At 63.2% G+C, this 20130-nt stretch overlaps 4 protein-coding genes across 8 annotated transcripts; 3 read left to right on the forward strand and 1 right to left on the reverse strand.

Moving 5' to 3' along the window:
- The first annotated feature begins 106 nt into the window (after positions 1–106).
- On the forward strand, positions 107–9689 carry MAP2K7 (mitogen-activated protein kinase kinase 7). 2 transcript variants are annotated; one of them, XM_027969172.2, is made up of 12 exons: positions 107–298; positions 2085–2132; positions 4969–5110; positions 5269–5335; positions 5456–5569; positions 5673–5792; positions 5888–5995; positions 6091–6270; positions 6366–6446; positions 6570–6712; positions 7297–7342; positions 7448–9689. In XM_027969172.2, exons 1-12 carry the CDS (start codon positions 175–177, stop codon positions 7580–7582), a joined length of 1308 nt encoding a protein of 435 aa, XP_027824973.1. In that variant the 5' UTR covers positions 107–174; the 3' UTR covers positions 7583–9689.
- Positions 9690–10096: 407 nt separating this feature from the next.
- TGFBR3L (transforming growth factor beta receptor 3 like) lies at positions 10097–13240 on the forward strand. Of its 2 annotated transcripts, XM_042250025.2 has the most exons (7): positions 10097–10183; positions 11090–11226; positions 11303–11617; positions 11953–12079; positions 12184–12342; positions 12525–12597; positions 13064–13240. In XM_042250025.2, the coding sequence occupies exons 1-6, from the start codon at positions 10114–10116 to the stop codon at positions 12590–12592; spliced, it is 876 nt and encodes a 291-aa protein (XP_042105959.1). In that variant the 5' UTR covers positions 10097–10113; the 3' UTR covers positions 12593–12597; positions 13064–13240. The 2 variants fall into 2 exon arrangements, 1 of the variants encoding a protein (XP_042105959.1); XR_006059859.2 differs by having other exon boundaries at positions 12184–12597.
- A 734-nt stretch (positions 13241–13974) lies between these two features.
- SNAPC2 (small nuclear RNA activating complex polypeptide 2) lies at positions 13975–16825 on the forward strand. Of its 2 annotated transcripts, XM_027969735.2 has the most exons (6): positions 13975–14212; positions 14805–14900; positions 15158–15277; positions 15429–15497; positions 15771–16101; positions 16189–16825. In XM_027969735.2, exons 1-6 carry the CDS (start codon positions 14030–14032, stop codon positions 16509–16511), a joined length of 1122 nt encoding a protein of 373 aa, XP_027825536.1. In that variant the 5' UTR covers positions 13975–14029; the 3' UTR covers positions 16512–16825. The 2 variants fall into 2 exon arrangements, with proteins under 2 accessions (XP_027825536.1, XP_042105958.1); XM_042250024.1 differs by lacking the exon at positions 14805–14900.
- A 1150-nt stretch (positions 16826–17975) lies between these two features.
- On the reverse strand, positions 17976–19581 carry CTXN1 (cortexin 1). 2 transcript variants are annotated; one of them, XM_060415516.1, is made up of 2 exons: positions 19455–19581; positions 17976–19029 (listed from the first exon to the last, which is right to left on the reverse strand). In XM_060415516.1, exon 2 carries the CDS (start codon positions 19007–19009, stop codon positions 18761–18763), a length of 249 nt encoding a protein of 82 aa, XP_060271499.1. In that variant the 5' UTR covers positions 19010–19029; positions 19455–19581; the 3' UTR covers positions 17976–18760. The 2 variants fall into 2 exon arrangements, with proteins under 2 accessions (XP_060271499.1, XP_014951131.2); XM_015095645.3 differs by having other exon boundaries at positions 19392–19581.
- Between the last annotated feature and the right edge of the window lie 549 nt (positions 19582–20130).

Genomic DNA, 20130 nt, shown 5'->3' on the forward strand with positions numbered 1-20130 from the left:
GCACGCACGCGCGGAGGTTCGCACGCGGGAAGGGCGGGTGCGCGTCCCGGGCATGCGCCATGCAGAGCGAGACGGCGGCTCGGCGGGGTCATCCAAGCGCAGGCGCAGTGCGGTGTTTGTCTGCCGGACTGACGGGCGGCCGGGCGGTGCGCGGCGGCGGCGGCGGCGGGGAAGATGGCGGCGTCCTCCCTGGAGCAGAAGCTGTCCCGCCTGGAAGCAAAGCTAAAGCAGGAGAACCGCGAGGCCCGGCGGAGGATCGACCTCAACCTGGATATCAGCCCCCAGCGGCCCAGGCCCAGTAAGCACGGCGGCGTGGGGGAGGGGGCGGGCGGGGCGGGGCGCGCGCCGCGGGAGGCCCCGCCCCCGCCGCCAGGCCCCGCCCCCGCTTCCGGGGCGCTCTTGCTCCTCCTCCTCTCCGCCCGGCTCCCCGCTGTCGGCCCGCGGGGAGAGGGTCACGGTGACCCGGGGGGCGTGGGGCCCGTGAGCTCCCCGTCAGTCCTCACCCTGCCTCGGGGCTCCCCCTAATGGGGCCTGGGAACCTAGTTACCGGCTCCAGGGCGAGGCCCTCCATCTGATGACCCGCCCCCAATCACCGGGAACCTCGGAGCCTCTGTCACCTACTCTAAGCCTTCGTGCGCCTACTCCATGCAGCCGTGACCACATCCAGCTCCTCCGTATACGTGTACACATGCCTTTTCACCAGCTGATTCCACTGTCGCCATCTCAGAGACTGTCGAGAGGTCCCCTCCCCCGCCACCTGGGTCCTTGTCAGCCGGGTTCAGATGACACAAGTGCAGCTGACCTGGGGACACCCGACATCGCTGGACCATATATAACTGCTCCTGTGATTGTGTCTGGTGCCTCCTCCCCGCTCAGGGATCTTATCACTGGTTCAGCAGGCTCCCTGCCACCTACCTTTTTACCCACCTAAGCCAGGCCCCCTCCTCCTACTCCGCGGACTAGTTTCACTGCCATCATCTTTCTGGATTCTCCAGAAATAAATACGAAGCTTCCAAGCATAGCAACTTTGTCAGCTTGAATCAAAGCCAGTGTGAGGCTACCTGGGCATCCCAGGATATACACGTACCGCTACTTTGTGATCCCATGATCTCAGTGCCTGTCTCTCCGGAATCCTGTCCTCTGGCATCAAGAGCTGCCCCTCAATACCCGCATCTGGCCCGGGATCACCATGCGACATCTAGTCTGCTTGTAACGTCCTCCGGAACCCTTCCCCACATCCTCGAAGCTCACAGGGAGTCAGATTTTCCCCCTTCCTAGTGACCTGATGAAGAGCATTCCCCACACGTTTTCTTTTCTTTACATAACTTTTTGGCCACTTCTTGAGGTATTTGGGATCTTAGTTCCACGACCAGGGATGGAACCCGTGCCCCCTGCCTGTGTTGGAAGTGCAGAATATAAACCACTGGACCACCAGGGAAGTCCCCTCCCACACGTGCTTTCTGTGTCCCTCTTGACCCAGCAAATTCCCCTTGTTAACCTCTCTGATATGATTCTTGTGGCTCCCTGTCGGGTCATCTTGAGAGGTGGGGAAGATATCTCCTCATCTGGGTACTCCCACCACTCCCTCCTCACCCTCCATTCTGGTGTACGGTCCACTCCCCACCCTCCCTTTTCTGCCCTTGATCCAGGTGGGTTCCTGATTGGAGTGGGGAGGGGTCTCTAGGGGCCCAGGAAGAACCCTGAGGCAGCAGTGCTGTGTTAGACTCTGCCTGGGGTAGGAAGCCCAGCCAGGACTGGAGGGTCCCCACCAGCCCCAGCGTGGATGAGACAGGCCTGGGTAGGGCCTGGGGTGCCTGGCGGGGTGGCTGTCCCAGATGGGCAGGAGGCACAGGGAGGCCCATGGAGAACATGCCCTGGGGAGCCCCCTCCTGGTGCCTGTGTCTGTCAGCTCCATCCCATCCTCTCAGCCCTCCCATCTCTGTTCTCTGCAGTTTGGTGCCGCGTGCCTCCCCCCTCCTCCTTGTTATGATTTGATTTTCTTTTCTTTTGGACAAATCAGTTGTTTCTGTTGTGATTTATCGTGGTGTTGTTTTTCTTTTTTTTTCTTCCTTTTCCCCATCCAGTTATTGTGATCACTCTAAGCCCTGCTCCTGCCCCGTCCCAACGAGCAGGTACCAGCCTTTTTATCATCGCTGCTTGGATCTCTGCACCATTGACCTAACCGCTGCCCTGGCCGCAGAATGCCATCCCTCCTCCCCCCCCCCTCATGCTCCGTGTGTGCGTGTGCGTCCCCCCATCCCACCCTCACTCTCTCCAACCACACGGTCAGCGTCTGGCCCACCCGGCCACTTCCTCTGTGTCCTGTCACCTCCTGCTCCTCTCTTCCTCTCGGGCTTAGGTTTGGACTCCCCACAGGAGGAAACAGACTCCCTCACCCGCCAGGAGTCTGTCGCCTGCTGAGGGGGTCCCAAGTGTCCGTGCGTGTGCCTGCAGGCGTGTGTGTGTATCTGTGTGTGTGTGCGCGCATGTATGTGAGTGGAGGGAAGGAAGGTTGGGCTCCCTACCTGCTGATCCACTTCATCAGCTCAGTGGACCCGTGTCGCCTCCCACCCTGTGCTGAGCAGTGCTAGGCCTGGACTGAGCCCATCTGTTCCAGGGGCTGGTGCTCCCCTGGGGGTGGGAGGCCCTGCGGGTTGGGGGGTCCTCCGGGCAGGGAGAAGTGGAAGAGGCCCCGTGCCTTGGAGGAAAGGCCCAGTGGAGCAGGGTCATGGATTCTGCAGGGTTGGGGGGTGGGGGAGGGCGGTGGTTGGGAAGCCTGGGGAGAAGGTGGCATTTGAGCAAAGTCCCCTGGGAAGTGGGGGAGCACAACAGTGGAAGTAAACAGCCCCCCAGGGCCCAAGAGGGAGCCAGACTTGCCTGTGGGGAAGGTGAGGGGTGGGGGGCGGGCTGGCCTCATTGATCCTTGTGTGCGTAATAGGACTGGGTTGGGAAGTGTGTGTGTGTGTGTAAGAACATGAGGGAGAGTCGGCTCTGTTGGGGGGCCCGTGGCGTGTCGTCTGCACCTGCTTGTGGGTTTGTGCCATGCCCTGTGTGTGTACGCGTGTGTGCTCACGGACAGCCTGGCAGGCTGCATGCTCCCCCCCCACCCCACCGCCCTGTGTCTTCCCTCGTCCTTGCTCATTCATCCTCCTCTTTTCTCTCTCCCCTTCAGTCTCTGGCTCTCATTTGGCCTTCCTGACCTGCCGTGGGCCCGGCACCACCTGTGTGATCTCTGTTTTCAGGGCCTTTGTATACCTCCTCCCGCCTTACCCCCCTTAGCCATCCTGCACCGGCTCCTCTTAAATACCTGCCGTGCTTCAGTTTGTGGGACCGGCTGGAAGCCTCTCTGCCCCCACAAACTGCCTTGGCCCCGGGCTCTGGGGGAGCCCTCAGAGGGCCCAGTGGACTGTGTGGGGGGTGGGGGGTGGGGGTGACAGGGCACAGAGAGGCCTGGGGAGGGGAGGGGAGGGGTGTGACCCTCACCCAGGGAGCCGAAGACAGTGTGGGGCAGTCTGCCAGGGATCCAGGGTCTTTGGGAGCCCTGGAGAGTGTCCAGCCAGAGAGGGAGGGTTTAGGACCAGGCTTCTGGCCATGGTAGAGCAGGGAGGGCACCGGAGGAGAGGCCTCTGGGCCAGTGGAGGGGACTGGGCTCAGCCACGTCCTCGGGCTCCCAGAGCTGTTCCATCACTCTCGCCATGCCCTCCTGGGACTGGCAGGCCAGGCTTATAGGTCTGTTCCTCGCTTTGGCTGCAACCAAGGTCGTAGGCCAGCAGGGCACAGAAAGTGCCCAGGCGCCAAGAGCCACACTGCATCTGTCTGTGCCTGTTGGCCACTGGGCCCACGCCACCAGGCGCCTGGAGAACTTGCAGGGGAGAAGCTCTGCCCCCCCGCCCAGCTCCCAGCCCGCTCTCCAAGGGGAGGTGGACCTGGGGGGTGCTTGTAGCCTTCGGCCTCCCCAGCCAGGGGCTCCCTTCTGGAGGCCGAGTGCCAGGGTCTCTGAGGTTTGCGGGTTCGCTGGAGGGCCGTCCACCTTTTCCAGGGCCACTCTGGCCTCTGCTCCCACTGTGTAGCCTGCCTGACCGGGAGGCTCCTTGTCCATCAGGGGCCTGCTCTCTGGTCCCCAGCCCCTCTCCGGCCTGTCTCTGCAGCGCCTCTTCTGGGCAGCTGGGCCCAAGTCTCAGCTCCCATCTGTCTGTCTCCCACCCTCCCGCCCCCTAATGCCGCCTGCCCATCCTGGGGTGCCCGCTGCCTGCCCGCTGCCTGCCCGCCTGCCTGTAGCATGCCCAAGCTGTCCGCATGCAGGCTTCTGGAAAGAACCAACCTCCCCACCTGGCCCGGCCCCTGGCCCTGGAGCCCTGCCGGCCCCTGGAGGGGCTGGGTCACCTGGCTCCCTTCACCTGAAGGACACAGGTCCAGCCTGGGCTCCTGCCCTGGCCGCATTGGCCCCAGCTCTGCAGGCCAGGCCGGAGGCTTACAGAGTCTGCTGGCCAGAGGGCAGCCCTCCCTGACCCTGAAACAGAACAGGCAAGGCAGCTGGAAGCCTGGGTCTCTCACCCACTCTCCCCAGTTCAGCGTTGCCACTTTGTGGGGGTGGTGGCCCTGAGCCTCTTCCTGGGCAGAGTGGGGAGGAAGGGGCCCCAGGGTAGGGGCGGCCTACCTGCCCGAGGTCCACTGGCAGCCTCAGGGCCTCCTTTCTCTATCAGGGAATACTTGGGGTGAACCCTCAGCCTCTGGGGACCACCCCTTCCCCCACCAGCCCACTGCAAGCCCTTCCCAGTCATGGGGGCTGGGAGAAAGCACCCCGAGAGTGGTCTAGGATTGGGGCGCGCTCCGTGTCTGCCAGGGCTGGGGGCTGTGCCAGCCCACCTAAGGGATACCAGGGAGGGAAGGATGGGGGCACCAGGGCCTGCAGTTGGGGCCAGCCAGGAGCTAACCCCCTCCCCACCCCTGGTTCTCACCACCCCCCAGCCCTGCAGCTCCCACTGGCCAACGATGGGGGCAGCCGCTCACCGTCCTCCGAGAGCTCCCCGCAGCACCCCACGCCCCCCGCCCGGCCCCGCCACATGCTGGGGCTGCCATCAACCTTGTTCACACCCCGCAGCATGGAGAGGTGAGCCTCCTGGTGGATGGTCGGGAGGTCAGGGCGCGCAGGGCCAGCCTCAGGGTGGCACTGGTGAGCTCTGTGGAACCCTCTGCATGTTGGAGGCTGGGGTAACCTCACGTTGGTCAGGACCCCCCTCCACCGGCACTCCCTCCCTCTCCTTTCAGCATCGAGATTGACCAGAAGCTGCAGGAGATCATGAAGCAGACCGGCTACCTGACCATCGGGGGCCAGGTAACCTAACGCACTTCCCTTGGTGGCCCCAGGGAGGGTGGGCACGACACAGCTGGGAGATGTGGGCCAGGGGTGAGGGCAGAGGCCTGCTGGATCCCCAGCCCTGGCTCTCCTTGCCAGCGCTACCAGGCGGAGATCAACGACCTGGAGAACCTGGGGGAGATGGGCAGCGGCACGTGCGGCCAGGTGTGGAAGATGCGCTTCCGGAAGACAGGGCACGTCATCGCTGTCAAGGTGAGCCCACCCCACCCTGCCCATGGGAGCACAACCCCCTTCCATGTCCCATGGGGCCCCTGCGCCCCAGGCTCAGCGCTAAGCCCTCGGCTGTCCCATGCAGCAAATGCGGCGCTCGGGGAATAAGGAGGAGAACAAGAGGATCCTCATGGATTTGGATGTGGTGCTCAAGAGCCACGACTGCCCCTACATTGTGCAGTGCTTCGGGACTTTCATCACCAACGTGAGACGAGGGCTTCCCCCAACCCCCCCATCTCCTCCCCTGGGCCCTGAGCCTGTCGGGTGGGCAGAGGGGTACAGCCACTGCTGTCCCTGCAGACGGACGTCTTCATCGCCATGGAGCTCATGGGCACGTGCGCAGAGAAGCTCAAGAAGCGGATGCAGGGCCCCATCCCCGAGTGGATCCTGGGCAAGATGACGGTGGCGGTGAGTGGCCTGGAGGGCACAAGTGGGCAGGCAGGCGCCCCCCCAGCCTCGGCTTCCACGTCACCGATAAGTGCCCTCCCCTGCCTACACTGCAGATTGTGAAGGCGCTCTACTACCTGAAGGAGAAGCATGGCGTGATCCACCGTGACGTCAAGCCCTCCAACATCCTGCTGGACGAGCGAGGCCAGATCAAGCTTTGTGACTTCGGCATCAGCGGCCGCCTGGTCGACTCCAAAGCCAAAACGCGGAGCGCGGGCTGTGCCGCCTACATGGCAGTAAGTAGGGGGACCGGGGGTGCTGGCGGGAGGGGTGGTGCACCCACCCCGGGCCCAGGGCTCATTCATCACCCTCTCCCACCTCCCACCTGCAGCCTGAGCGCATCGACCCCCCGGATCCCACCAAGCCTGACTATGACATCCGGGCCGATGTGTGGAGCCTGGGCATCTCCTTGGTGAGTTGGGGCCCCGGCTTTTGGAGGCTGGGTTTTCTCGCGGCCCGGAGGCAGGGAGTGGCAGCAGAAAGGGCAGGGCCCCGTCCTCCCTGGCCGGCCCAGCCTTGCCCGTTTCTCTCCCAGGTGGAGCTGGCGACAGGACAGTTCCCCTACAAGAACTGCAAGACGGACTTTGAGGTCCTCACCAAAGTCCTCCAAGAGGAGCCCCCGCTCCTGCCCGGACACATGGGCTTCTCGGGGGACTTCCAGTCCTTCGTCAAAGACTGGTGAGCACCCCCAGCCCTGCCCTCCAGTCTGGAAGGCAGGGCAAGGTCAGACGTGACCCTGAGCTTAGGCCACTGGGGTGGGGCAAAGGGCCCCCTGGGATGGGGGTGGGGGGGCTGCAGACTCCAGCCAGAGCCCAAGCTCTAGGGGCTAGGAGTTGGGTCCAGACTCAGCCACAGGGAACCCCTAGCCCTGGGGTATTTGGCAGGGTGGTCCTTGGGCTTCACCAGGGGACTGTGAATGAGCACAGGTGTCCCAGGGCTGAGAGCTCAGAGGGTCCCATACCAATAAGCAGGGTGTCCGCACAGGAGCTTTCTGGGGGGAGGGTGGAGAGGTGGGTGAGAAGCCCACCCATCTACCTATCCCCCCCACCTACTTACTTCTCCCATGGGCATCTCACGGTGCATGTCAGGTTTTTGTCACAGATAAGGGGCCTGAGTGCCAACCCTGGCCCCTCTGTCAGCACAAGGCTTGAGGGGCGAGGACGTGGGCTCCGGCCCACAGATCCAGCAGCCCTGAGTCAGTGGGGCGGGCGGCCAGGCCCCGCCTCCTGGCTCTCATTTCTCTCCTTTCTCTCTCTCTTCAGCCTTACTAAAGATCACAGGAAGAGACCAAAGTATAATAAGCTACTTGTGAGTACCCAGGACCCCTCCCAGCCCCCATCCAAAAACCCCTACCCCATTGGAGGCCAGGGAAGAGACACCTTGGTCCTGAGCCCCACCCCCTTGGGCCCCCAGGAACACAGCTTCATCAAGCGCTACGAAACGCTGGAGGTGGACGTGGCTTCCTGGTTCAAGGATGTCATGGCGAAGACGGAGTCACCGAGGACAAGCGGGGTCCTGAGCCAGCACCACCTACCCTTCTTCAGGTAGCCGCACGGTGGCGGCCGGCCCGCTGGGGGACGCGGCCTCAGGCCCCCACTTCCCTGCACAGTCCCCCAGCTACCCACCAGGGGAGCCCTGGGACCCGGATGGCCGACAAGGGCTGAGGACAGATAGTAGGGGGCGCCGACCCACCCCCGACTCCCTGCCCACCAGCTGTGGACAGATGGGCCTGCCAGGCCCCAGCCCTTTCCCATCCTGGGATCAGCCGGCCGTACACGTGCCCCCAACCCCGACAGACACTGTGAACGGAAGACAGCAGGCCGCGAGCAGTCTCGCTATTTATTCAGTTGTAACCTCTGGGCTGGGGCGGCCCCCAGGGGTCGGGAGAGAGCCGCCATTCCCTGCACCCTCCCACACCGCGCTGTCCCCACCACCCCCTCCATGCACACATGCACCCTGGCTCCATCTCCCTCTCTGCCACTTCCCTCTCTACCTCTCTGGCTTTCCCCGTCTCCCTCCCCGCCTCTGCCTCTCTCCTGGCCCAGGTCCTGCCACCCCCGGCAGGACCCCTGGGTCCACTTAGGTCTCTGGCCAGTGATGAGCCAGTTGGCGGGTGCCCTTCCCCCGGCAGGCGGGCTGGACATTGTGACTGCATCCGGACCCGGGCTGGTCTCTCTCTCTCTCTTTGATCTCAGGGGGTCCTTTTTGGAGTTTATTGTATTTTATTGTACTTGGTGGGGTGTTTGGGGGTGGGGGGAGGAGAAGAGCTTGTTCTCATGGGCTTTGTTGGTACCTTCAGAAACTTTTACCAAAGTCGTGTTTAGCTGCTTGTGGCGGCAGCCCCCTGAACCGCCTGTGGGTACTGGGGGGCTGGGCTGGGGGCTGAGCTGTGGGGGCTCGGGCCACCACCCGGGAGAGACTAGTCCCAAAGGTAGGCTCTGGGGATGGGGGATTGCTCCTCCCTCAGGGCTGGAGACTGGCCAAGCTTGCAGGGGTGAGTGGAGGACCTCAGGGGGTACGGAGGAAGCCCAAGGGGCCGTGGCCACACAGGGTGGCCTTCAGGGACAGTAGGCGCAGGGCGTGGTGGAGGGCAGCCAGCGCTGGTGTGGCAGGGAGGTGGCGGAGGGAACGGGTGACAGAAGGGGGTCCATGGGGCCCCGGGAGGCAGGGATGAGGGTGCACGGATTGGACGTGGGGGTTCGAGGATGTGTTGACAGGGACAGAGGTGGGAGCAGGCCAAGGGCTGGGCGTGTGCAGGCAGTCACGCCCTCGTAGTGGCCCACGAGTGCCCCTCGACTCACCCGGAGCTGGCCAGTCCCCAGCCCACCCTGAGGCCCCAGCGTCCATGGGGCCCTGGGCAGCAAGCAGCCAGAGCAGGAGGGACCGTGTTTCCTTGTTGTTGGTGATGCATGCGAATCAAGTGGACAGTAGAACAAAATAACATAACAGGAAAAAAAAAAAGGAAAAAACAAAACCCCAGAAAAACCACAAAAATCAACCAACACCAAAGGTGAGGAACCTCGCTGGATGTAGCTGAAGCAATCTAGACTAGGCATCACTGTACCCTCCATTTATCTCACCGAATCTAGTTACTACTAGGATAGTCACAAAACGCCGCATGTTTTAAAAGGACTCAAAGTCATCTTTGTCCCCCGCCCCAGGGGGTGGCCACCTTTTCTTGCTCCAGTCCCCATTGTGAGGGGAGGGGGGCAGGGTGTGGGGCCAGTAAGCATGGCCTCTGCCCTCCCTTGCCAGGGGCCTTTCTGGGTAGCAGGAAGGTTGCGTGGCCAGCCCCAAGGCCCGCACAGGCCTGAGGCTAGCTGCCTGGGTTTAATTTTTATTTAACTTTCTGTTTCGTGTGTAAGTGTCCACCCATGTCCCCCCTCCCCTTCAGTGTTAAATGGGAGCCTCTCCTTCCCCCCTCCCTCTCCTATGTCTCCCTCCCCCCGCCCCCCAGTCACCAGCCACCAGCCACCCCGTCTCAACCAGGCAGAGGGCAGAGTGGGCAGCCAGGGGCCTGGGGCGGCCTGGCCTAGCCCATCGGCCCACCACCCCTTCTCAGGCCGCCAGTATTGCCCCATCCCTTTTTAAAACAAAATGCCCTCGTTTGTAAATCCTTAGACGCTTGAGAATAAAACCCCTCCCTTTTCTTCCACTGAGTCTGTGGTGTGTGTCCTGAGCCTGGCAGCAAGGTGGGAAAAGGGGAAGGGGTCCTGAGGCCTGACCTTGGAAGTGGGGGGCTGGGGGCCATCCAAGTGGAAGAGGCCTATGCAGTGAGGGGAGGCAGGGCTGGGGGCCGGAGGGGTAGTTTGTAGCAACTTGCCTCATATTTAATGGCCAGTGTCTGGGACCTCCCCCTAATCTGATAGCCATAGGTCCAGTGGGAGAGCCCTTAATCCCTGGCAGGCCTTGGGCGCCAGCTCTGATGTCGACCCAACAGTCTGCCGCCCCCGCTCCTTGCCTCCGGAAGTGGCCACCCAGCCAAGGACAGGGCTGCCTGCCCACCTCCTGGGTGTGGGTGCAGCCTGGCTGTTGCCTCTGCCACCAGCCCTGTACGCTCTCACCTCAGCCAGGCCAGCATGCTGGGCACCATGCTCCTGCTGCTGGCCCTGCTCCCGGGGACCACCGCCTTGCCCAGTGAGCCACCTGGTATGTACAGGCAAGGGGACATGGCCCAGCACACCCCCATTCCTGTGCTGCCCTATCTCAATGCAACCTCTCATCTACCCTGCCTGGGGGAATGGAGGTAGGTGGGTGGAAGGTGGGGTCTCCCCCACCCTCCATTCCAGGTTGTCTTGGATCCCCAACTTCAAAGTCCCCAGCAGCCATGGTGAGGCCAAGGGCTGTGGGAGGGGAGTGGTCTGCACAAATATCTTTGGAGTGCTGCACGTTTAGATAACATCCTTCGAGAACATAGCTGAGTGCCTCCTGAAGGCAGATGCGGGTAGCAGGGTGATCACACACTCCAACAGGGTTAGGGTTCCATTGCTGCTGCTGCCCTCAGTGCAGAAGTGAGGAACCAGACTTGGGGAAAAGCCCCAGACCCTGGTGGCTAGGCTGGGCTTCCATGGTGCTGAAAGGTTTGGAGGAAGACCACCTTGCTGTTCTCCCCAACTGTTAGAAAGGAAAGAGTGGGGTCAGCATCATCCCCGCTAGACGGCCCTGCTGTGACCCCAAAGCAGTCCCTGGTGGGTGGGGACAGGGGAAGACCTCTGCGCCCACCCAGACTGACCATCCACTGCCAGGCGCCCTCAGCCCCTTCCCCGCCAGGGATCCTTTGCCCACTGCAGGTGGAGAAGACGAGCTCTGGGAAAAAGGGCGCCTCTTCAGGAAGGTGCAGCTTTGCGCCCAGGCTCAGGGGCTGGGCTGAACGTCCTGGGGTTCTCCAGGGGGTACATCACAGCAGCTTTATGGCTGAGGGCGTGAGGCACAGGTGAATCCTCCACCACAACTGCACCCATCTTCCAAAGAAGGTGGGGGAGGCGGGGAGGTCGGCCGGGGGGACCGAGAGACAGCGCGTCCTCCCTCTCCTGTGCCGCTCTTTCTCCCCTCCAGAGCCCCCGTTCCCTGCGGCGCCCGGGCCCTGGCTGCGCCAACCCCTTTTCAGTCTGGAGCTGTCAGACGCGGAGGACGCCTTCCCGCGCCGTGCGGGGCCGCTCGAGGTCCCAGCAGACAGCCGCGTGTTTGTGCAGGTAGACGCGGGACGCACGGAGGCCGGGTGAGGGCCGATGGGGGCTGCCGATCCTGACGGCGACCCCGCCCCCCCAGGCGGCCCTGGCCCGTCCCTCCCCGCACTGGGGCCTGGCCCTACACCGCTGCTCCGTAACACCGTCCTCGCGCCCAGCCCTGGGCCCCGCCCTGGCGCTGTTGCGCGGGGGCTGCTCCGCCGACTCCTCGGTCACCTTCCCGCCACCGCGGCCGCTCCTCGGTGCCGCCCGTCTTGCGCGTTTCAGCTTCCGCCTGCGCCCGGTCTTCAACGCCTCTGTGCAGTTCCTGCACTGCCAACTGAGTCGCTGCCGCCGCCGCCGCCTCCGCCGAGCCCGCTGGACGCCTGCGCCTTTGACGCTGCCTCCACTGGCGCCGGTGCGCGGGCGCAGGAGCGCAGGACCGGGAACCTGGGCGCCGGGGCCCATCAGGGGTTGGGCGAGTGCCTCTGACATCCGAGGGGGAAACTCCTTAGGGTTTGGGCATCTGGGCGCTTTTGGACCTGGGGGCGGTGGTATCTCGAAACTGGGAGTAGGTACTGGGTCTCAGGCTGCGGTTGGGGGTTAGAGACGTCCGAAGGGGCCAGATTTCCAGGGTTCTAGTGATGCGATCCCTAGTTGCAACAGAGTGCTGGACATTTAGATCTGCCTGCGGCCCAGTCCGTGGAGTCCGGCCCCTGACATTCTCGTCTCTTGTGCCCCCTCTCCTTGCAGTGTCTGCCTCAGGATGAGGCGTGCGCGGGCGCCGGCAGTGGCAACGATGAGAGCCTGGGTGCTAACAGCCCCCACCTGCACACACTGACGCAGCCCATCGTGGTGACTGTGCCACGGCTGCCCCCCAGTGAGCGCGCAGCAGTCCTCCGCGAGGGGATCTCTGGGGTCCAGAAGAGGGGTGGGGAGGACATCTGAGGCCTGATCCCAGTCTTAGCGTTGTACTTCTCACAGGGCTACCCAAGGGCTTCCCCGGCAGAGCTGTGCGCCCAGAGTCTCCCGCGCCGGCCCCGGAGGCCCTGGAGCCCGCGCCGGTGGTAGCACTAGTGTTGGCCGCTTTCGTGCTGGGCGCCGCTGTGGCCGCCGGCCTCAGCCTCGTGTGCGCGCACTCAGGTACCAACCTCCGCCCTCCGGGATCTCAGCCTGGCCCCCAGTCTATTCCAGCGCGTCGGCCTGCTCCGCCCTGAACATCCCTAGACCGGCCTCCGCTACACCCGCAGCAGCCTCCAGGGGTCGCTCTAGCTCCGGCCCTGCGCACCGCAACCCCTACTCCTCAGCTTCCCTCTCTTCTCCAGCGCCCCAACTCCCCGGTCAGCCCCCGAGAGCCTCGCCCAGCGGCCCCCTGCCCAGGAGGCCCCAGTGAGGCAGGTAAGTGTCTGGGCGTAGGAAGGAGGGGGAGTGTAACCTGGGGCGGGTTAGGGCAGATGGAGGAGGGAGGGGATGATAAATGATCTTCATAGCCCGTTCTTTCTGCCAGGTGGAGTTCCAAATGATTAACGCATATTAATCCTTGTAACAACTTTCTACTATAATCCCCATAATAGAAGGAAAATGAGGCACTCTCTAAAATGGACTTGCTAAAGGTCACAAAAATTTAGTGGAACTGGGATTCGAACTCAGGTAGTGGGTGACCCGTAGCCGACGGCGGGTTTAGTGTCGTGAGAAAGGTTCTCAACACCTCACACAGGCACTAGGCAAAGAGAATTCGGGTTTCAGACTTAGCATCCACTCTCACCCGGCCACGCAGACTGATGAGGCGGCCAGCGATGGGTTGAGAAGGGGGTGACCAGCCTTAGCGTCCTCTCCCCACTCAGCCTGAGTCGTCTCTTTCCAGAGATGGCGCGCCCCCAGCAGGGTCCGGACACAAACCAGCCACGGCCTCGTATCAGGCCCGCCTCGGGGGACTACGGTACTCGCTGGGACTACGATCACTGCGCCCGCCCTCCTTGCTTCTCCTCCCACCCAGCACCCTCCCACCTGAGCCCGAAATAAACCTCTGGCCTGGACTGCAGCTTTCTGAAGTCCGCGCGTGCGCGTGGCGCGTGGGTGGGGATTCCGGGCAGGAAGAGGTCCAGACTGGAGGGTGGGGCTTTGAGGAGGGGCTCACACGCCCTTATACACGTGTGCAGATACCGCCCACGGGCATTTTGTCCCTAACAAAAGGGAGCACCCAATCCTACCAGCTTAAATAGCCTCGTCTCCTCCTCCAAACCTGCACCAGCACACCGGCCTTCTCAAAGCCTCTCCGCGCTCCACTCCCACCGCCCGGACCCTGCCCTTGCTAAGACCTCGAGCTCAAGTCTCTGCTCCAAGCTCCTCTCCGTCTAGCCTTAAGGTCCTTAAATCCCTCCTGCCTGACCTCACCCTCCTCACAGCATAGACAAGGGATTTTAGCTCCATTTTACGGCTGAGGAAACTGAGGCTCGAAAGGCCACATCACTTGAATCACCAATCTGGGCTATCCGACCCCACAGCTGAGGTTCTTGGCTACAAAGCACATAACAGGAGTTTCACAAAACTTATTCCTGGAATGGAGGGGAGGGATGAGATCTAAGGTCTCGGCTCCAGTTCACGAATAAGACAATGCGGGCGGTGGGGTCTCGTTCTCCTTAGCTTCAGTTAGATATCAGTCCCCATCGCTTCCGGGGTAGGCAGTTTCCTACGGGCCGGCAAACGCAGAGCCACGCCCCCATCCAATTCTGCTTCCGCGCGGGGTCTTTTGGACCCAGAGGCCGCCGTAACCCCGCCCACCAAGGAAACACTCCGGAACGACGCCGACGCCCTCACCCGCCTCACCGGCATGAAGCCACCGCAGCGGCGGCGAGCGATCCCGAGGCGCTATCTGGTTGAGGTGACTGGCCCCGCGGCCTGGAGAGCCAGCGAGAAACGGCAGCTGTTACGACTACTGCAGGCGCGACAGGGCCAACCAGAGCTGGACGCCGCCGAGCTGGCCCAAGAGTTGCCGGGCCGGAGCAAGACGGAGGTAAGAGTCCCGAGATGGGAGCAAGGCTGGAGGCGGGGCTAGGATGTGTCCGGGGCTGGCATAGGGGCGGGTCCTGAGGGTGGGCTGGACGGAAGTGAGGCTTGGGGGCGGGGCCTTGGAGTGGGCCGGTCGAGGGTGAGGCGGGGACGAGGCAGAGGTTGAGGAACCGGAAGAACGCCGGAGAAGGCGGGACTAGTGCAAGGCTGGGCCTTATGTGGCTGCGAGAAGCTGAGGGCGGGGTGAGGGCGGGACAGAGTGAGTCGAGGGGCGAGGCTAGGAGGAGGCCGTGTCGCCGAAGTCTGAGAGGCGGAGCGAAGGCCAAATTTAGGGGCGGGGCGAGCTCTGAGTTCGAAAGGAGGCCCCAGAATGGGTCTTCTCTGCTGGCTCAGATGGTGAAGAAATCTGCCTGCAATGCAGACGGCACCGATTCGATCCCTGGGTCGGGAAGATCCCCTGGAGAAGGGAGTGGCTACCCACTCTAGTATTCCTGCCAGGAGAACTCCATGGACAGAGGAGCCTGAAGGGCTGCAGTCCATGGGGTCGCTAAGAATCGGTAACGACTGAGCGACGAACACTTTCCTTCACTTCCCAGAATGGGTGCAGGTCGCAGCGGGACTGGACGGGAATGAGGTTGAAGTGGGAGTCAGGAAGTGAGGGTCAGAGAAATAGAGCGGAGTGGAAGGAGCAGGTAGGTGACTAGGATAGTACTTAACCACGGGTGTGGGCTGTGGCTGCGGGGAGGAGCCAGAACCGGCCAGGGCCTTGTATCTTTGTCAGGTAGCTGGTCATGCCTAGGGCCTTGGCCCGAGAACCCCGGGCAGAGTCCCTATGACCCTCGACCACTGGCCAGCGGGAGGTTAGGGAGCAGTGGCTAGCCCTGGAACAGGCAGGACTGCCTAGCCCTGGGCTTCTAGAAGGTCCATTTGGCCTCTTCTTACTTCCCAGATCCAGGACTTTCTCCGGCAGCTCAAGGGCCGAGTGGCCCGGGAGGCCATTCAGAGGATACATTCAGGTGGCCCAAAGGGTCCAAGGCGCTGGGAAACACAGACCCCAGCCCCCATCGAGGTGAGATGGGGCAAGGTTCCCCAGGGCTGGCCCCTGGGGAATGAAGTGGGAGTTCCGAGGGATAATCTGGACAGGGGAGCTCCAGGGAGGGATAGGGTATGGGGGACTCCTGAGGACTGATCCCGAAGTACCTTCTGCTTGTTCCACCCAGGTGTGGATGGATCTGGCTGAGAAGGTAACAGGCCCACTGGAGGAGGCGCTTACTGTGGCTTTCTCACAGGTACAGCCATCCCCCCCCTCCCCCCCCCACCAGACGGGATGGGGGTGTCCCAGAGGACAGGGTCATATATATGAGTCTAAGCTGGACCTGGATCCCTTCCCTTTGCCAGCTCTGTGATTCTGACCTGTCACTGGTCACCCTAGCCTCCATGTCCACCCTGTCAGCCTTCCTCAGGGTGGGAGGGAGGATTTGAAGGTTGTCTCCTGCAGGGCAGGGGAGCAACCCACGGGGACACTTCTGCCCTTCCTTCCCTGAACTTTCTCTGCCTGCCAGGTGCTCGCCATCGCTGCCACGGAGCCCGTCAGCCTCCTGCACTCAGTGCCCTCCAAGCCTACGCAGGCTTGCGGAAAGCCACTGCTCCTCAGCGCCCCTGGAGGCCAGGAGGACCTGAGTCCTGAGGCTTCCAGCCCCACCTCCGAGGCCCCCGGAGGGCGTGAGGTTCCTGGCTCTGCCCCCAAGACGCAAGGCCCTGCTCCTGAGGCATCCTCCGAGTCCCTGGCTGGCCAGTCTGCTGAGGGAGACTTTTCTGTGGACTTCGAAAAGATCTACACGTACCTATCATCCGTCTCCCGTGGTGGCCAGGGCCCTGAGCTTTCCGCAGCTGGTGAGGAGGGAGTGGCCAGCACTCTGGGGTGGGTTCTTTGGTGGCCAGCCCCGCCCTCCCGACTCATCCCTTTCCATCCCTCACCAGAGTCTGCTGTGGTCCTTGACCTGCTCATGGCGCTTCCTGAGGAGTTGTCCCGTCTGCCCTGCGCCACCCTGGTTCAACACATGTTGGGTATGTACCGACACCTGACGGCCCCCCAGCGTGACCTTGCCATTGGGGGCCTGGCGTCGGGAACTGAGGATAGTGGGGCAGGTTCCAGGGGTCAGGAGGAGACTGGCCAGGCCTGCTCTCAGGCCCCCGAGAATGCTGGCTCCAGCCAGCCCATATCCTCTTGGCAAGCAGCTGGGGTGTGCCCCCTGAACCCGTTCCTGGTACCCTTGGAGCTTCTGGGCCAGGTGGCAAGGTAGAGGCCTGGCAGGCAGGGGACACGCCAGACCTCGGTGAGCCCCCAGACCCTCAATCCTGCTTGGTCTGGCCCTGGATTGTCATGAGGATCTTGCCACGGTGGAAGGTCCCTGAGCCAATGTGCAGTGGCCTTAACATGCTTGATACAGTGGGGGTCTCAGAGACAAAGCCCAGTTGTACAAGGAGGGGTTCAGCCACAGAACTGGCTGCCTTAACACCACCATCAAATATTTCCACCACTGGTTCCTCATCCCTTCCGAAGCCCAGTATCCTGTTTCCTGTAACAGTGAATAAAGTTCTTGTCAATCCCCCTGAATGACTCTCTTTCTCCTGTGAGTTAGAGGTGGGAGAGGGCTCAAAATGCTGGAGGGAAAATCTGAGCTAGAGAACCACAGCTTAGAGTTCCTGGGGTCTGAGGGGGATCTGCCAGGCAGGAGGGTGTGGTGGGCAGTGAAGCAACCCTTGGTGATTATTTGGAGGGTCTTGGCCTGAGCCTGACTGAGGTGGGGGAGTCAGGTCCCTGGCCAGGGGAGGGTGAGGGGTGGGTACGCCCATGTGTCAGAAAGTTGGAGGGAGGGGAGTGAGTCCCTGAGGTGGGCTTGGGGAGGGAGGGAGAGCTGGAAGGGGAGCAGAGAAGGGAGCAGAGCTGGGCAGAGGGTGGGGCTGGGCTCCCAGCTGCTGTCAAAGGCCTTATGTTCCCAGGGGTGCTCCTCGGTCTCTCCCTGCCCGGCCCCCTCCATCAGCCTCCCTGAGGGCGCGGAGGCAGGGACAGGCTGGCTCAGGCTGGGCGGGGCACCAGGTGTCCTCCCACAGTGCCGCCTTCCCCCAGATCTCACCAGTCCTCTAAGAGCTGGCGAATTTTCTGTTCACGGAGCCTGTGCATTCACACAACCTTCCTTTTATAGCAACACTCAGTTTCTCCCCACACACACTGCACACGGCTCCCCCGGGGCGCACAGCATTTCTCCCAGGCGGGTCGTGGAACGGAGCCAGCCCACTCCGTGACCACGGCCCCACCACACCAGATCTGAGGTTCCTGAAGTTGATGGTGGGACGGAGGGATCAGGTCAGAGTGGTTTGGGGCTGCAGGTATGGTCACGGTGCCAGGAGGCCACGTCAGGTCTCGGAGACAACCTCCAGGGCTGGCTGAGGGTGCCCCATCCCAGCTCCCTACCAGGCTAACTCCATCAATGGCCCCCAGAGTCACCCCAAGTTAAGGGAAGGAAGGGTGGTCTTGGCTCTTTCTGGAATGGGGGGAATTAGAGACGGTTAGCCTCAGTTCCCCAGAGCATGCATCTACGTGTTTCTCAGCCCTGGGCAGCTCTTAAGAGTGTGCAAAAGTCAGCCCTGGGTTCAGATTCTAGCTCTGGCAAGTCACTGAACCTGTCTGGACCCGAGTCCCCAGGCCTGTAGAATGATGATGCTAATAGGATCCTGAAAATACAAGAGGCCAAGTGCAGAGTCTCTACCTCAGCACACTGCTTGGCATGCAGTAAGCGCTCAATAATAGCTTTTATTAACAGCATGGGCTCAGAGGCAAGGAGGATTGAGAGGCCAGGGAAGGGTCTGGGGAGGGGGTGTGGCAGTGGGATCAGGGGGAGGTAGCAGGGGAGCCAAAGGGTGGAGGTGGTAACAGAGGGAGGGGCGCGCTGACCTGAACTGGGGCCTGGGCTGGGGGCGGGAGGGAACCTGTCTGCCCTCTCCTCCTGTGGAAGGAGCCACCCATCCTGGACACAGCAGCCATTGTCGCTCTTCAGGCTCTGTCTCCGGGGCAGGCCGCGCAGGGCATATTGGTATGCAGTATCCCACCCTGTGAGCCAAGGAGAGCCTGCCCTGCAAGCCGGAGCCCGAGGAGGGGCTCAGCGCTTATGGGCGGGGTTGCGCTCGGTGGAGAGTGAGGATGGTCACAGAACAAGGAGGAAGGGAAAGGATACGGGGGTCTCCGAATACAGGAGTGGACAGGACACTCATGCTGCTAGGCGGCAGGACAACAGCAGAGAAACACCTACACGCTGGGGGCGGAGGGGTGGTACAAGGCAGGATAAAGGCACGAAGTGGGGCTCTGGCCTGGCCAGGAGGGAGGATGGGAGGGGTCTGAGGGGGGAGGGCTTGGACTTCTCATGCCCTCCCCACTCGGGCTGCAGGCTCGCGGGGCAGGATCCCGAGCGTGGTCCAGGCCTGGCGGCGCCCCTCGTCAGATCTGCCCTCCGAGAGAGACCCCGCCGAGGGCCGGCCAGGGGCGCCGCACAGCTCAGACCAGCGCGTAGTCGAACTGCCCGCGCTCGAGCGCCTCCTTGTGGTCGGTCCAGGACGAGGCGGGCATGCGGCTGTAGGGGTCGAGCAGGATACGCACGCAGCGCACCATCAGCAGCACCAGCACCACGAGCAGGCACAGCACGAAGGCGAACACGGTGCGCTGCTCCGCGTCCAGGCCCGCACCCACCGGGGGCCCCGTAGACGGCGGCAGCGGCTCGGGGGACAGCGTCCACGTCGCGCTCATGGCTCACATTGCCGCGCGCCCTGGGGAGGAGAGGCCCGCCCGGGATGCGGGGATGAAGCTGCGACCTCCCTCGCCCCCGCGTCGTCCCCTCCCGCCGCCGCCCCCCCACTCCCTGCCAAACCCCAGCCCCCGCCTGCGCCTCAGTCCCGGGGCTACGCCCATGCCCGGCCCCGCGGGCACCCAACTCCGGGCGTGCTCGCAGGTGGGGAAGCTATGAACAAGGAGAGGAAACCCCGACCCGGCCGGTCCGCGCACAACAGGTGCGAACGCGCGGTCCGGGGAGGTGGCGGGGGCTAGACCCGGCTCCCCCGCCCCACTCCCTTTGTTCTTACGCCCCGGGGACCCCCCTCCCCCACCACCTCCGTCCCGCCGCGCCCCTCACCCTGGCCTGAACCGGGACCGGGACCCAGCGCCCGGCAGCCTCGCTGTCTTCCGGGACCCGCACCTTGTCCGCTCTTGGCCTCTCCGCGGCGGCGTCCCCGGCTCTGCCCACCCCACCCGCCCCTGGAACCGCGGAGACCGAGGCAGGCGAGCAGAGCGAGCCGGGCCGCCGCGGCTGTTCCCATGGCGACGGGGGGGCGGGGCCGCCGCGGGGGGCGGAGGCTGCGCAGGGAGCGGCGGCGCGCCCGCGACCCCGCCCCGCCCACCGGGAAAACCGGGCCCCGCCCCGAGCCTCTGCATGGACCACTGGCCCCAAAGAACCGTGAGCACCAAGGACTTCACCCTCCCACCCCCACCTGTACTCCTAAACCTCCCAGCCCGACCTCAGCTCCCACACCCCCATTCTCCTCTGCAACTGACCCCTCAGTTTCCCTGTTTGGAGGATCCCAGTGCCCCCAAAACTCATTCCGTCGCTAAAGGTCCTCTGGCCCCAGGGACCTCAACCTTAGAGACCCCACCCAGGTCACCGAAAACCTCCATAGCTTTCCTTGTCATTGCCCCCCCTCATCCCCACACATAGCCAGGGTGGGCAGGGTCTTGCCCAGGTAAAGCTGCCCCCTCTTCTGTTGCAGCTTCTTTAGTGACCACGACTGCCTCCTCATCACCACTGGGCTGGCCCACCCCCCACCTCCTCCTCAGTCCCAGCTCCCCCACTCCAGTGACAGACACCCTAGACAACC

The sequence above is a fragment of the Ovis aries genome, chromosome 5 (genome assembly GCF_016772045.2).
Source record: "Ovis aries strain OAR_USU_Benz2616 breed Rambouillet chromosome 5, ARS-UI_Ramb_v3.0, whole genome shotgun sequence".
In the NCBI taxonomy this organism is placed as follows: domain Eukaryota; kingdom Metazoa; phylum Chordata; class Mammalia; order Artiodactyla; family Bovidae; genus Ovis; species Ovis aries.

Coding starts and splice junctions, on each gene's coding strand:
- MAP2K7 (XM_027969172.2), top strand. CDS start 175: ATGGCGGCGTCCTCCCTGGAGCAGAAGCTGTCCCGCCTGGAAGCAAAG. Junction 5,570..5,672: donor GGCACGTCATCGCTGTCAAG/GTGAGCCCACCC, acceptor TGTCCCATGCAG/CAAATGCGGCGCTCGGGGAA. Junction 6,713..7,296: donor CAGTCCTTCGTCAAAGACTG/GTGAGCACCCCC, acceptor CTCTCTCTTCAG/CCTTACTAAAGATCACAGGA.
- TGFBR3L (XM_042250025.2), top strand. CDS start 10,114: ATGCTGGGCACCATGCTCCTGCTGCTGGCCCTGCTCCCGGGGACCACC. Junction 11,227..11,302: donor ACAGCCGCGTGTTTGTGCAG/GTAGACGCGGGA, acceptor CCGCCCCCCCAG/GCGGCCCTGGCCCGTCCCTC. Junction 12,080..12,183: donor TGTGCCACGGCTGCCCCCCA/GTGAGCGCGCAG, acceptor TACTTCTCACAG/GGCTACCCAAGGGCTTCCCC.
- SNAPC2 (XM_027969735.2), top strand. CDS start 14,030: ATGAAGCCACCGCAGCGGCGGCGAGCGATCCCGAGGCGCTATCTGGTT. Junction 14,213..14,804: donor CGGGCCGGAGCAAGACGGAG/GTAAGAGTCCCG, acceptor TTCACTTCCCAG/AATGGGTGCAGGTCGCAGCG. Junction 14,901..15,157: donor GAGCGGAGTGGAAGGAGCAG/GTAGGTGACTAG, acceptor CTTACTTCCCAG/ATCCAGGACTTTCTCCGGCA.
- CTXN1 (XM_060415516.1), bottom strand. CDS start 19,009: ATGAGCGCGACGTGGACGCTGTCCCCCGAGCCGCTGCCGCCGTCTACG.